Source organism: Ailuropoda melanoleuca, chromosome 1 (assembly GCF_002007445.2).
Source record: "Ailuropoda melanoleuca isolate Jingjing chromosome 1, ASM200744v2, whole genome shotgun sequence".
Classification (NCBI taxonomy): Eukaryota; Metazoa; Chordata; class Mammalia; order Carnivora; family Ursidae; genus Ailuropoda; species Ailuropoda melanoleuca.
In genome coordinates this window covers 56,001,792-56,017,999 of record NC_048218.1, presented here as the reverse complement: position 1 = coordinate 56,017,999, position 16,208 = coordinate 56,001,792, and the positions used below count along the sequence as shown (strand labels likewise).

Here is a 16,208-nt window from a genome sequence, read left to right as displayed (position 1 = left end):
AAACAACTACACAGTGTTACAAAAATGAACTATGTAAACAGTTTCATTTATATGGAGTTCAAAAACTGGCAAACTGGTGATAGACGGCAGCGTAGTGTTTCTCTCTGCAGAAGGCCTATTGATGGAGAACGAGCAAGAAGGAAACTTTTTGATTAGTGGAAATGGCCTTACCTTGGTTTTGGAGGTGATTATCTGGATTCATACATATGTAAAAATTCCTCAAGCTGTACACTAAAGATTTGTCCATTTTGCCATATGTAATTTATGTTCCCAAAATGCTTTCTAAATAAATTGCTATATAATTCATTTTGTCACTTCAGCACTATGGGAGAACCAATGAATCATATGTATTAGCTTTTTTGGTTTATCGCTCAACAAAACTCAGTGACACTTCCTGTCCTTGGCTACTCGGTGGCTAACCACTCCAAATGCATACTCTGGGGAGGACTTCAGCTTTGAGGGTACTGATCTCCGTCAATATCCTGGTGTCTGGTAAGTCTGATGCTGTGACATTTTCAGCAAGACGTAACGCTGTATTTCAATAGTGCCAAGGTTGTACTTTAGCCACTCATAAAATGTTTTCTAATCTGTTCTAGTGATACATTTGTATGTTACCCAGCAAACCTTCATATTTACCTTATGTCAATGGTGCACTGACTAGTTGTCTAGCTGAGTCCAGGGTAATACTGGGGGCCCTGGTATGGAGTGAAATGGAACTTGTCTGACTAGACAAAACGCAATGTTTCCTCCAGTTTCTTGGTTTGTATTTTTATTGTCTCCTTGAATTCTTATTTTTTGGACCTTATAATTATTGATGTATAATTGTTTTTTTTCTTCCTTGCCATTTCTAATATTTCTAGCACACAGGCTAAGAAAGAAACCCTAAGTTTCTATTTGGGTTTGTTAAATTTTAAAATAGAGGCAAAAAATGAACCAGTAAAAATTGCTTCAGGAAATGAAGCTAAGAGAACATAAGAATATATAAATGATAAACAATTATTCTAAGTAAGGATTTCATGCTCACATCAGAACACTTCATACAAAGCATGAACAGCCAAAACAAATGAGTGGAGTGACTAAAATTAGAGCAGTCTTAGGCAGGAGAAAACAAACCTACATCCATTCTGTGTTTCCTTGCAATCATACCGAAGAAGTTCCAAAAGATTCTGAGAAACACCGGCTTCCACATTTTCATATTATGTGTAGTGAAGGGAGAAGAGAAACAGTTCTTAGGAGAAAGAAAGGTGGGAATCTAGGGTGAGGAAAAGGTGAAAGAAATTGGGAGGGAGGGGGGAACATTTGGGAAGAACTCAAAAGACAGTGAATGGTAATAGATTTGACTCATCAAAAGTACTAGAGAAATATTTAGATGTGGCAGGAAACAGAGGGCAACAAAAAGACGTACCTGAAAAGAGTGTAATTAAAGCCAGTTAATGCAATTGACTCCATTTCCTGTTTTAAGGAGGAAACCATAAGATTGCATAGTATATTTGATAAAATTAAACATCCATTTAATATAAAAAGTGTGGGGTGTTTTTTTTTTATTTTAAGACCCCTTTTTAGGGCAGTTTTATGTTTACAGCAAACTTGAGAGGGCAGTACAGAGATTTCCCAAATCCCTTTAACCCCACCTGTGCATAGCCTGTGTGTCATTATCAGCATCCCCACCAGACTGTTTCATTTGTTACAAGTGATGAACCTGCACTGACACATAATTACCACCCAAGTCCATGGTTTACACAGGGTTCAATCTTGGTGTTGTGCATTCTATTGGTTTGAAGGAAAGTATAATGACATCTATCCACCACTACAGTATCACAGAGCATAGTTCAGTGCCCTCAAAGTCCTCTGTGTTCTGTGCATTCTTCCTCCCTCCCTCTAACTCATGACAACCATTTATCTTTTTGTGTCTCCACAGTTTCTGCCTTTTGCAGAATATCACAGTTGGAATTGCACAATATGTAGCCTTTCAAATGTTTTTTTTCACTTTGTAATGTGTATTTCAGTTTCCTCTTTGTCTTTTCATGGCTTGATAGCTCATTCTTTTTAGCTCTGAATAATATTCCATTGTCTGGATGTATCAATCTGGCCATTCACCTACTCAAGGGCATCTTGATTGCTTCCAAGTGTTGGCAATTATGAATAAAGTTGTTACAAACACCTGGGTGCAGATTTTTGTGTAGCTGTTTTTATCCCTGTTGGATAAAACCAAGCAGTGCTAGTGATAGATCATACCGTAAGACTATGTTTAGTATATTAAGAAACTGCCAGCCTGTCTTACAAAGTTGCTGTAGCGTTTTGCATTCCCACTGCTAATCACTGAGTCCATGTTGCTTCACATCATTGCCAGTGTTTGATGTTATTAGTGGTCTAGATTTTGGCCATTCCTTGTATTATTGCTATCACTCATTTCAATTGTATATAAATATACTCCATCCAATTAAACATATATCAATATTTTTCTATTTTGTATATATATTTTATAATATATTCATGTTAAATATTTATAGAATATATAAAATATGTAAATGTATATTGAAAATCATCATTGCTATTATTATTTTGAAAACACTTATCTGTTGAATCAATTAAGAATAAGAAAAAGAAAGAAAGTAAGAAGAAAAATAAAAGCTTTTATTTTATCTTCACTTATTCATTCTCTAATGCTCTTCCTTCCTTTATGTAGATCTGAGTTTCTGACTTACATTATTTCTTTCCCTGAAGAAGTGTTCACATTTCTTTCAAGGCAGGGGCACTGGGACCAACTGACCTCAATTTTTGTTTTTTGAGAAAGACTTTCATTTCTCCATCCCCTTTGAAGGGGAAGGTAATTTCAACAGTACAGAATTCTAGTGTGGTGGGGTCTTTTTCTATTAACACTTCAAATATTTTACTTCATTCTCTTTTTCTTGCCTGATTTCCTAGGAGAAGTTGGATATAATTTTCATCTTTGTTTTCCTATAAGATGTTTTGTTTTTCTGGCTTTTTTCAGAATTTCTTCTTTATCTTTGATTTTCCATAGTTTCAACTAATATGATAGGTCTAAGGTTTTTTGGTCATTTATTCTGCTTAGTGTTCATCCAAGCTTTTTAGAACTTTGGTTTGGGATCTGAGAGTAACTTGGGGGAAATTCACAGTTATTGATTCAGATATTTCTTCTGTTCCTTTCTCTCTTTCTTTTCCTTCCGATTTGTCCATTACATGTATTTTCATGTTTTCCTAGTTGTCTGATAGTCCTTGGATATGCTGGGGTTTTTTGGGGGGGGGTTGTTTGTTTGTTTGTTTGCGTGTTTGTTCTCTTTGCTTTTCATTTTTGGAGGTTTCTATTGATATATTCTCTATCTTAGAGATTCTTTCCTCAGCCATATTCCATCTATTAATAAGCTCATCAAAGACATTCTTCATCTTTGCTCATGTATTTTGAAGCTCTTATTAGGCATATGGGCATATCTTGCTTTATTGTGTTTCACTTTATTGCACTTTACAGATATTGTGGTTTTTAGTAAGCAAAGGTCTGTGGCAACCTTCCATGGAGTAAGACTATCAGAGCCATTTTTTCAACAGCATTTGCTCACTTTGCTTCTCTGTGTTACAGTTTGGTAATTCTTGCAATATTTGAAACTTTGTAATTATATTATATTTGTTGTGGTGATCTGTGATCAGTGATCTTTCATGTTACTATTGTAATTGTTTCACAGTGTCACTAACCATGTCCACAGAAGATGGTGAATTAAGTCTGTGTGTGTTCTGGTTCTTCCAGTGACTGGCTATTCCCTCTCTCTCCCTGTCCCCTGGCATCCCTCTTCCCTGGGACACACAATTTTGAAATTAGGCCAATTAACAACATAGAAGTACAAGATGAAGCAACAAATGCCAATGTAGAAGTTATAGCAAGTTATTCAGAAGATCTAGCTAAGATAATTCATGAAGACAACTACACTAAACGACAGATTTTTTATGGAGATGAAACCTCTTTATACTGGAAGAAGATGTCATCTAGGACTTTCTGAAATTCTCCCTTTCTCATATCCTGTATGTTTGTGTTTTTCTAGTTTTCCAGGTTGAGTAAGCAGACAATGAGTAAATTGAGTTCTGTTGTGTTCTTCTAATCTGGCTAGGTTTTTTGGGAGGACAGGTGATATATGTATTTTCTAAATTGTTCATTTCCTTAAACATCCACAACACATTTAATTTATACCCTATATTTAATAATTCCAAATTCTGAAGTTCTGAATCCTATTCTTTAGGAATAAGAGAGGGCATCCAATAAAATGTGCATTATGCAGGGGCATCTGGGTGGCACAGTCAGTTAAGTGTCCGACTCTTGGCTTTGGCTCAGGTCGTGATCTCCCTCTGGTGGATAGAGCCCCATATTGGGATCTGTACTCAGTATGGAGTCTGCTTAGATTCTTTCTCCCTCCTCCTCTGCTCCCCCTCCCCCACTAAATAAGTAAATAAAATCTTTTTAAAAAGTGCATTATCTGATTTTATGGTTTTTTCCCTTATTTTGTAATTTTGGAATGTAAGCTTATAATTGTGCTGGTTTGAGTCTGAGAACTGGTTTGAGTATAAAAACCTGGATCATCATTTTCCATTATGGCAACTAACCCGAGTCTTCTCACTGCTATGGACTGAATGTGTCCTCCAAATTCATATGTTGGAACCTAATCTCCAAGGTGATGGTATTTGGAGAGGGAAACTTTGGGAAGTAATTAGGTCATGCTGGTGGAGCTTTCAGATTAGTACCCTTATATGAAGAGACCCAGGAGATCTTGCTTTCTCTCTTTTTCACTCCCTCTGGCCCTCCCATGCGAGAATACAGTGAGATGGCTGCTCTCTGTCTACAAGCCAGGAAGTGGGCTATTACCAGACACCATATCCACCACTGCTTTCATCTTAGACTTCCTAGTCTCTAGAACTGTGAGAAAAAATGTTTGTCATCTAAGCCACTCTATGGTGTTTTTGCTACAGCAGGCAAAACTGACTAAGACACCCACTTACCCTTGATTTGGTTATATAGGGCAAACTATACCCATAAATGGCAGGATTTCAGAATTCTGTTTTTGTAGAATTGAGAGAAGACACATAATCCTAAGACTTCCACCCTGAAGGACCCAGGGGAATGGAGAAGATGTGCAACTTCAAGGTCTGAGAGACACCCGTCCACCCCCTCCCCCCGAATCCCTAGCTGGGTTGACAGGTGAAGTTCTTTTTCTGAAGCAGCCAGTCAGTAAAGACTGGGGAAATGACAGATTATACAAATGTGAAGACACTAGTAATGCAGAACTTCCAAAAGATCAAGGAAACATGACACCATTTAAGGAACAAAATAAAGCTGCAGTGCCAGATCTCAAAGAAATGAAGATCTGCATGTCTGACAAAGAATTACAAAATAGATATTTAAAGAAGCTCAGTGAGCTATAAGAAAAAAACAGACAATTGAATAAAATCTAGAAAATAATACATGAACAAAAGGAGAGTTCAAGGAAGAGATAGAAATCATGACAAGGAACCAAACACAAATTCTGCAGCTCAATAATGCAATGACTGCGCTAAAAAAATTCAACAGAGAGCTTCAACAACAGATTCATCAAGTAGAAGAGAGAATTAGTGAACATAAAGACATAATTTGAGGGCGCCTGGGTGGCTCAGTTGGTTGGCGTCTGCCTTCGGCTCAGGTCATGATCCTGGTCCTGGGATTAAGTCCTGCATTGGGTTCCCTGCTCCACAGTAGGCCTGCTTCTTCCTTTGCCTCTGCCTCTCTCTCCCTCTCTTTCTCTCATGAATAAATAAATTCTTAAAAAAAGACATAATTTGAAATCATCCAGTAAAAGATGAAAAGCAAACAAATTAAAAGAACAAAAGTGAGTGAAGAAAAGTTTGTGGGTCTTATGAAATAACAACAAACAAAATAATACAGCCATTATGGGAACCCCAGATAAGCATGAAAGAGAAAGGAGCAGAAAGCTAATTTAAAGTAGTAATGAGAGACAACTTCCCTGTGGGGAATGAACATCCAGATACATGAAGCCCAAAGAACTAGACTGACCATAAAGAAATCTTTACAGAGGGGCACCTGGGTGGCTCAATCAGTTAAGCATCTGCCTTCGGTTCAGGTCATGATCCCATGGTCCTGGGATCGAGCTCCACCTCTGGCTCTCTGCTCAGCAGGGAGCCTGCTTCTCCTTCTCCCTCTGCTACTCCCCCTGCTTGTGCTTGCTCTCTCTCTGTCTCTCAAATAAATAAATAAATAAATAAATAAATAAATCTTACATTACCCCTTTAAAAAAAATCTTCACTGAGACACATTATACTCAAATGGAAAAGAGAGACTTTCGAAAGCAGGAGGGGAAGGGTGACTGGTCACATATAAAGGAGCCCTATAAAACAAGCACATTTCTCAGCAGAGACTTTGCAGACCAGGAGAGTGGGATGATAAATTCAGAGTGCTGAAAAAAAATCCTGTTATGGAAGAATACTTGGCAAACCAGACACAAAGGTGAGACGAAGACTTTCCTAGAGAAAACAAAGCAGATGGACTTCATCAGTACTAGACCTGCTTAAAATTAATTCTCAAGGGAGCTCTTCAGATTGTTGTGAGAGGATGCTAATCAGCATAGTGAAGACATATGGACAATAAACACACTGATAAAGGCAAATATATAATTGAATTCAGAATAGTCTAATACTGTAATGGTGGTATGTAAATCACTTTCAACTCTAGTACAAATGCTAGAAAGAAAAGTATTAAAAATAATTAGAGCTGTAATACTCAGTGAATACACAAATTAAAAATATATAAATCATGACATTAATAAAAAATGGGAAAGGAGAAGTAAAAGTATTGAGCATTAAATGCCATGCACTAAGTTATAATCAGCCTAAAATAACTCTAAGGTAGTTTTTTTAAAAAAAAATTATTTATTTTAGAGAGAGAGAGAGACCATGAGCTGGGGGAGAGGCAGAGGAAGAAGGAGAGAGAGAATCTCAGGCAGACTCCCCACTTATTGTGGAGCTGGACGCAGGGCTCAATCTCAGGATCCCAAGATCATGACCTGAACTGAATCTAGATTTGGACGTTTGACTGACTGAACCACTCAGGTGCCCTAACTCTAAGGTGTTCTGTGTAAGCCTCATAGTAACCACAAAGAAAAACATCTGGTAAATACACAAAAGATATAGAAAAACGAATCAAAGCATACCACTACAAAAAAAATAGTCAAATCACAAAGGAACAAGAAGAGACAAAGAAAGGAATAAAAGTACTTCAAATAAAGAAAACAAACACAGAAAACAATGAACAAAATGGCAATAGTAAGTACACGTCTATCAGTTATCTTAATATAAATGGACTAAATTCTCCCATCAAAGGTACACTGTGTCTGAACAGATGAAATGGCAAGATTCAACAATATGTTACCTATAAGAGACTGACTTTAGCTTTAGGGATACACACAGGCTGAAAGTGAAGGGATGGAAAAAGGTGTTCAATGCAAATGAAAACCAAAAAAAGGTGGGATAGCTATACTTACATTAGCGAAAAGAGACTTTAAGTAAAAAACTGAAACTAATGGCAAAGAATGTCACTGTCTAATGGTAAAGGAGTCAATTCATCAAGAGGATATAACACTTGTAAATACTTATGCACTAAATATGCAGAGCAGATATTAACAGAACTAAAGGAGAAATAGAAAACAACACAGCAGTTGTAGGGAACTACAACAGAATACAGAGTATTCTGACATAAAATCAGTAAGGAAACAGTACACTTGAACAACACTGTAGACCAAATGGCCTAACAGACAGGTACAGAATATCCCTTCCAACAACAGCAGAACACATTCTACTCAAGCACACACAGAATATTCCATAGATAAATCATAATTTCAAAAAAAATGCTTTTACAAAATTACTTCAATGCAGAATTTCTTCAGAACCTGGATTTGAAGTACATTAGGACTACTTGGATTGTCAGAAATTCTGCAGAGCCCGTGAAGGAATGCCTGTGGATCTCAGGGACTATGAAATGAGAAATTTGAGCTCAATGAGGAGTATCATTCTGTATCTTTCTGCTTCTGCTTCATTCCTCCCAAGATGGGTCTATTAATCAGTTCCTTACGAAACAGAATAACAGAGAGAGAGAGGAAGAGAGACAGAGAGAAAGAAGGAGGAAGGACGAATTGAGGGAGAGAGAGAGATTTATTTTTAACAATTGGCCAACATGCCTGCAGAGCCTCGGCAAGTCCAGAATATGCTGGGTGGGCCAGAGCTAGAGACGCAGGAAAGCATAGCAGTTTGAGTCTGAAGGCAGTCTGCTATAGAACTCACTTTCCCAGCAGGTAATTCTTTTTTTTTTTTTCACTAGAGGCCTTCAACAAGGAGGAGGACAAGGAGTAGGGCAAGGACAAGGCCCACCCACATATGGAGGGGAATTTAGTTTACTGAAAGTCTACTCATTTAAATGTTAATCTTACCTAAAACAACAAAAACAAAAACAAAAAACCTTTACAAAAACATCTGGAATACTGTTTTACTGAATATCTAGGAACCATGTCCAAGCCAGGATGACACATAAAATTATCAGTCACAGTAGGAAAAATGGGGGAAAAGAGGGATGAAATATACTTCTCAATTTGGTTCCAAATTCTCCTGAAAGTAAATCATTTGTGTAGCTGGGTGAGGCCCACCACTGGATTAAACAACTTTAATCCTGGGGGGGGGCATGTGGAGAAAGCACTATTCAGCCCAGCTCACGTGAGGTACCCATGATGGACCAATCCACTTACCTTGGACCAAATGGTTGTCAATCACAGCAAGGTGTCTCATAAATGGGAAATCTTGATTAAGAGCTCAGAATGTAATTTTCAAGTGTTAACATGTATTTCCCCTTGATGGAATAACTTCTAATTTCTGTTTTGCAAAGGTTTTTGTGGACTTTAGTTACAATTCAGACTTTCTCTCATGGTATCTGTTGAATTTGTGGATACATAGTGGTTAATACTCCATTTAGGCACCTAAAATTGACTTCTTTTACTCTTCTCTGAATATTTTCTAGCTTTATCATATAGTTTACCTGTGGAAGGAAAGCAAAGCAGGCTCATACCACCTGCAGAAGGTAATATGCTTTTTAATGTTTTCTAGAGGCCAGTAGTAAAGGGAGGAAGTGTGGAACTGCCTTAGAAACAGAGCTGATGGTCTGTCAGGGGCCAGCCTTGAGGGCAGGTGCAGAGTGTGGTGATCTGAATGCTGTGGTGTGAGGGACCCTGAATGACCCCGGTGCTTCTCCCCCAAGGCAGTTCAATTCCACGTGGAGATTATGGAGCTCTCTCTAGCAGGCTCTGTGCCAGGCTTTGTGGGGACACAGAGATGAGCGAGGTGAGCTAGACTGCCAGAGCGCCCTCAGGGGCTCAGTTTTGTGGGAGAACCCAGAAATAAGCACACACACCACATAAACTAGAGGAGATGAGCCCCCCCATTGAGCGTGCCGGGAACATGGAGGACGGAGAGTGGGCACCAAGGCTCTGGGAATGCTTCGTGGGGACGCGGCACGTGAATGGCTCTTCAGGAAAGAGGAAAATTTTCATAGAGCGCTGGGCAGGCACCCAGGCTACGAGAACTGTGCAAGGGAGCGCCGAGATATGCAGTCGTGTCTCCTGGTTCCTTTCTGAAATGTGGGCGCGACAGGGGGTGGTAAGATTGCCAAGATGAGTCCATTTGAGAAGGGAGCTTTCGAAGCCAGGACGAAGACATGTCAGGGTTGTCTTCGGGCAGCGAGCGATTTCTGAAGGGGGTCGGAGTGGAGGGGATCACCCCTGTGTGCCAGTTATGCACCTGGCTGCAAGGTAAGGTATGAACTGAGGAGGGTTTTGAGATGGAGACAGACGGTAGGAGGCTTGTGTAGTAACCCAGGTGTGGTGATGGGTCTCCAACTAGGGTATGGCAGTGAGAGCAGAAGGAAAAGGGGTTTGTCTGTGTGCGAGAGGCTGCAGGAGACCGGAGGGGAGTGAGAGACACAGGGTGCAGCCACGCTGGGACGTGACTGCTGGTTCTGGAGCAGATAGGAGAATCTACCCGCTCCCTCTGTGAAGCAGGAGGGGAGATGACCGCAGCTGATCACAGGGGCGTGTGGAGATTGTATGTGGTGGACGGGTGCCAACCCCCTGAGTGCTGGGGAGTGACTGGCCATTGGTAAAGGATCGCCACAGGCATGGGAAGAGAATGAAGAGGATTAGGGAAGGGTGAGTAACAGCTTCACATAAGAGGTCTCATCACAGGTGAAGGGGACCGCTGGAGGGTCAGCGAGCCCAGCAAGGTGAAAGAGCAGAGTCCACCCTTGGGGCTTGGGAGCCTAACCTTTGCAGCTACTTCTCTGCATATTTAATTGATCAGCTCGTAGGTTCCTTTAAAATAATAGAGTCAGGTCTTGAGAATACGTATCAGGCAAAATATTGAAGCCTCGGACTGTTCACAAGCTGAGGTACAAACAGAGAACACACCCCGTGCTCCTCACCAGCCCCTCCTCTGTCTGGGTTCATCTTCAGCACCCCGCCCTTGGGCACCTGTATGCTCATCCACACCCACCTCTAGCTGTTCTCTGAGCCCCTGTGCTGCTGCAGGCCACTAAGCATTGGCCCAGTGGCAGGTTCCCTGTGAGCAAGATGGGGAGCCACCTGCAGTGGGGGAAGGAGCATGGGTGTAACTGCCCCACAGAGCTGCTCTAACATCTCCCCCTCCTTGCTTCCTGTAGTTGTGGGATCTTGATTTGGCTGCGAAGTGCAAGGGCTTGAGTCCATCCCAGAAGAGGCAAATGAACGAGGGGAGGGGAGGGGAGGGGAGGGGAGGGGAGGACAAACAGAGTTTTATCACTCAGGAGCTTCACAGGCATAACAACTTAGCCCCCACAGCTGGTTCTGCTCACGTTAAAGTGATGAGCTCCCTGCCACTCACCTGGCTTACAGGTACTGAAGGCCTCTAATTCTCTCTCAGCAAACCCCTCCCTGGCATGGATGCATTTCGTGTGTTTATGGGAGAGCTGGGGCTTCTATATTGGACAGTAATTGTAGGTTGCAGGGCTTAAGTTTTATACTAAAGATGGGCAAAAGCAGTGAACTTCCTCAATTAATCCTCATAATTAGGTGAAAGTACAGAAACAAAATCTGTGAGCAGTTCACAGTGGGACTGTTTGGCAATGTACGTTTGGCTCGGTAGGAAAGAAGGAAGGAAGGAAGGGAGGAAGGAAGGAAGATCTGTTGATTTTACTGACTTTGTGATTCTCCAAATAAAAAAATAGCTTAAGAAAGTCCAGTTTATTCAACCTGAATGCCATCTTAGGCTTTCTATTTATGTTTGTCCAAAGCGGCACCCTTCGGGATAGGCATTTCGTTCTGATATTACTGATTTGTTCTCTCTGATCAAAATTAGGAGGAGAAAACCACATCACCCATTTTTCCACTTTCTGTCCTGAGGAGCAAGAGTTACAAGATAAATCTAGTAGTTTCTATGTCCCAAAGATTAGATTTAAATGACTTTCTCCTTTAATTTATATTGTGTTTTCTTGTTTGTTTTATACAAGACTTGTGAAGCAATTTTAAACCCTTAAAAATATTTCTCACACATATAATAAATATAGTTTATCTAATAACACAAACATAGGAGAAAAATAGGTTCATCTCTGGATTAAGTTTAATGTGTTATATACATTTTGTGCATGTTTAATTTTTTATGTAAGCCTAGTAGTTTTGGTATAAGATCACCAGCAAAGTCATGTTCCAGTACACCTTATGCAATATGTTGTGGAAAATTAACACACGAAGTTCTTTATCAAGCCTTTCTTTCATCTTTCTCCTTGTGTGTGTGTCCAGGTAACACTTCTCTGTCTGTACTTGTGGACACAAAGGTTGTGCTCGCTTGTCCTCCTGCCAGCTTGACAAATGTGCTGATAATAAGGTGGGACATAAACCTCAGAGGCAAGCCTTCCTGCTCGAGAGCCTACAGGAGAGATAATAATGAGACCAGTGAAAGAAACTGTACTGATGAGAGAATATCCTGGGAGTCCAGACCTGATCTGAATCCTGCCCTTCAGATTGGTCCCGTGGCCATGACCCATGAAGGATATTACAGGTGTGAAGTGGCTGCACAGGAAGGGAATTTCGGTCTTGGATATCACCTCCAAGTGTCAGGTAAGGAGCGTCACATACTGTGGTATGTCAGGGAAGCAGATCCGGGACTGAACCAAATGTCACCCTATATTCCATATCCTGTGGTTAAGACCAAAGCCTTTTCCCCTGCATCTCTGCAGTGCCCCCTGAGGTGACCCTGTTTCGAGGCAGCAATGGAAGTATCGTGTGCAGGGCAGCTGCAGGGAAGCCAGCTGCCCAGATCTCCTGGACCCCACAGGGAGACTGTCACACTGTGGAACAACAGTTGGGCAATGGCGTCGTGACCGTCCAGAGTACATGCCAGTGGGAGGACGGCCAGGTGTCTAATGTGTCCTGCTCTGTCTCCCATGTGACTGGCAACAAGAGTGTGTCCTTAGAGCTGAAACCAGGTTAGTAATTCCAGTTTTTGCTTGCTATGTTCATTCTTTCAGAGAAGTTATGGAAGAATGAAAAAGGAGTGTGTGGAGATTTTCACTCAAGCATAATCTCCCCACCTTCTTCTTTATGTCCTTCTCCTCCATCATTAAGAGCTGTGTCCAGGAGAATAATGCAGAAATTTGTTTTCAGAAGCCATATTTTAGAGTGTCATTTATTTAATAATAAAAATAAAAAATACTCTAATAATTTAATGTCCACTTGTATGCAAGTAGTTCGTTGGCTCGAGTAGTGTACTTTTAATTAATACTTATGGTTTTAGGAGAAGTATAAAACATATTTTTAAACAAATGTTCATGTTTTTATAAGAAGGATCAATTTACTCACAAGTTTTCTTCACAAATTTTTAGTTTGGTAGGATTTTCTTCTCCAGGTTCTTCCTAGAATTTTTTAGATATATTATAGTAACCTCTATGATTGATTTAAAGTTTACTCTTCAGTTTCCTTAAAAATATTTGTATTTATTGTTAATTATCACTAAGCTCACTGACAAAAATTTAAAAACACTCTTTTTTAAATTTAAATTCAATTTATTAACACATAATGTATTATTAGTTTCAGAGGTAGAGTTCAGTGATTCATCAGTCTTTTAGAACACAAAGTGCTCATTATATAACGTGCCCTCCTTAATGCCCATCACCCAGTTACTCCATCCCCCCACCCTCCTCTCCTCCAATAGCCCTCAGTTTGTTTCCTGTGATTAAGGGTCTCTTATGGTAGAAAACCCTCTCTCTCTTTTTTTTTTTTAAGATTTTATTTATTTATTTGACAGAGATAGAGACAGCCAGCAAGAGAGGGAACACAAGCAGGGGGAGTGGGAGAGGAAGAAGCAGGCTCAAAGCGGAGGAGCCTGATGTGGGGCTCGATCCCATAACGCTGGGATCATGCCCTGAGCCGAAGGCAGATGCTTAACCACTGTGCCACCCAGGCACCCCAGAAAACCCTCTCTTAATCTTACTTTCCATATGGTCAAATTTATTAAGTCAAATTTATTGGGTAATCAAAGAAGGAACAGTTTTCTTTTTTCTTTTCTTGAAATTTTACATACTCTTTTTCTAATCTGACCTGGGTAGTCACTAGACCTGCAGCATAAAGATTGTTCTGGGCATTCTCTTTCCCACAGTCCTCTGCTTGATTCCATGTTTGTTTAATCTGAGTTCCTTCTACCTTCCAGACATTTGCTAGTTTTAACCTCTTTGCTTTATGTATGAGGCTTTTCTTAACTCTGGGAATCCTTGGCTATCCATTCATTTCAAAGTGAGCATTCAAAAATGAACGGATTGGATGCTATGTTTTCTGTGGGTGGGCCTGTCAACTAGTTAGCTTCAAGGAGGTAAATCAAAAAAATTTTTTTTAAAGATGGATTCTTTAGTTATTTGAAGGACTTTTCTCTGAGACTGCTTAGGTTCTGCAGAAAATAACTCCAGTCTATTGTGTTAGAGGGATAACCCTGACTATTAGTGTTATGGGAGCATGGAAGAAGAGGAGAGCATGTGTGTGTGTGTGTGTGTGTGTGTGTGTGTGTGTAAGAAAGAGAGAGAGACTGTTCAGAACTCAGACTTTTCTTTGATACCTCTCTTCAGTCTGGCACTTTCTCTCCACCCTCCATTATGTCTGGATCTTGACTCTGGAATCTCTCCAGTTTACCTTTTCTGGATCAACTTTCCTGTTTCCTGCTGTTTGAGGAAGATGGAGTGACCTGGCTGCGAAGGGTGGGAGTGGACTTGGCCGCCTACCTCTTCTTAATACAGACCTTCAAAGAAGCTTCCAACTTTAACTCACATTTCACCCCCCCAACACTTGCCCCCTTTTCGTATATTTAGCCCTTCCTATTCTAGAGTCTTCTTGGTATTCTATGGGCACTAGGATTCATATTATTCTACCCTAAATTATTTGCCTTCTTCTGTTCATTTTTCACCTAAAAACAAGTTGAAAATTTTTATCTACTCATCTCATCCATGTTCTTTGTCTTTGCAAGTCTATATGGAAAAAATTTCCTACTGATAATTTAGGAAGGTTTAAGAAGGGAGAAGAGAAAAACCCATGTCTTTAAACCACTATTTTCTAATATCCATTTTTAAAGTGATTTTTTAAAAAAGATTTTAGTATTTACTGAGGAGAGTAATTGTGCCCTGGTTACGTTTGCAATCTGACCACCTGATATTAGAGTATGATGTCATGTTTATGGATGCTCAGACTTGAAGAGACTGTCTCATTCACTCCCAGCCAGTGCTGGGTCTCCTCCCTATCTTCCTTGCAGGGCAGATCCTCAGCCTCTGTTTAAGAAGGGAGAAGAGAAAAACCCATGTCTTTAAACCACTATTTTCTAATATCCATTTTTAAAGTGATTTTTTAAAAAAGATTTTAGTATTTACTGAGGAGAGTAATTGTGCCCCGGTTACGTTTGCAATCTGACCACCTGATATTAGAGTATGATGTCATGTTTATGGATGCTCATACTTGAAGAGGCTTTCTCATTCACTCCCAGCCAGTGCTGGGTCTCCTCCCTATCTTCCTTGCAGGGCAGATCCTCAGCCTCTGTGGCTATACTTCCAATGAAAGAGAGTGCATTAGTTTGCAAGAGAGGATTTCAAAATAATGTTGTTGGTTTTAAGTGTAAAAAAATTTTTCTTTTTCAAATAAAAGACAGAAAAATGCAATGTGTAAAAAACAAACTGCTGAAGGAATGTGGAGGAACAGGATACCGGCCTGCTTAGCCTCCACTCACCTCCTTCTGCAGCCCTCAGCCCCATTCAGGATATAGCAGGAGCAAGGTCTTAGAACCATTGCTTCTCAAAATGGACGAAAGACCTAAGTGTGAGACAGGAATCCATTAAAATCCTAGAGCAGAACACAGATAGGAAACTCTTTGACTTTGGCCACAGCAACTTCTTGCTGGACACGTCTCCAAGGTCAGGGAAACAAAAGCAAATTGAACTATTGGGACTTAATCAGGATAAAATGCTTTTGCACAGCAAAGGAAACAGTCAACAAAACTCGAAGACAACCTATGGAATAGGAGAAGATATTTGCAAATGATTTATCAGATAAAGGACTAGTATACAAAATCTATAAAGAGCTTATGAATCTCAACACCCAAAAAACAAAAAATCCAGTCAAGAAATGGTTAGAAGACATGAACAAACATTTCTCCAAAAAAGACATACAAATGGCCAACAGACACATGAAAAAATGCTCAACATCACTCGGCATCAGGATAAACAAATCAAAACTACAATGAGATACCACCTCATACCAGGTAGAATGGCTAAAATTAACAACACAGGAGACAACAGGTGTTGGTGAGGATGCAGAGAAAGGGGAACCCTCTTACCCTGTTGGTGGGAATGCAAACTGCTGCAGCCACTGTGGAAAACAGTGGAGTTTCCTCAAAAAGTTAAAAATACAGCTACTCTATGACCCAGCAATTGCATTACTAGGGATTTATCTAAGGATATAAGCATAGTGATTCAAAGGGACACCTGCATCCCAATGTTTATAGCAGCAATGTCCACAATAGCCAAACTATAGAGGGAGTCCAGATGTCCATTGACAGATGAATGTATAAAGAAGCTGTGTGTGTGTGTGTGTGTGTGTGTGTATGTGTGTGTGTGT

At 40.2% G+C, this 16,208-nt stretch overlaps 1 protein-coding gene across 4 annotated transcripts in view; it reads left to right on the top strand.

The window, feature by feature from the left end:
* LOC100474025 (cell surface glycoprotein CD200 receptor 1) overlaps positions 1 to 16,208 on the top strand; it is a 73,104-nt gene that overhangs the window by 53,152 nt on the left and 3,744 nt on the right. For 2 of the 4 annotated variants that reach the window (XM_034658464.1, XM_034658459.1), the window contains 2 exons: positions 11,862 to 12,179; positions 12,299 to 12,547. In XM_034658464.1, coding sequence (XP_034514355.1) covers positions 11,862 to 12,179; positions 12,299 to 12,547 — 567 coding nt within the window. Of the gene's footprint in view, positions 1 to 413; positions 493 to 9,055; positions 9,116 to 10,853; positions 10,959 to 11,861; positions 12,180 to 12,298; positions 12,548 to 16,208 lie in introns of those variants that run through there. The other 2 variants (XM_034658472.1, XM_034658478.1) reach the window with 2 other exon arrangements.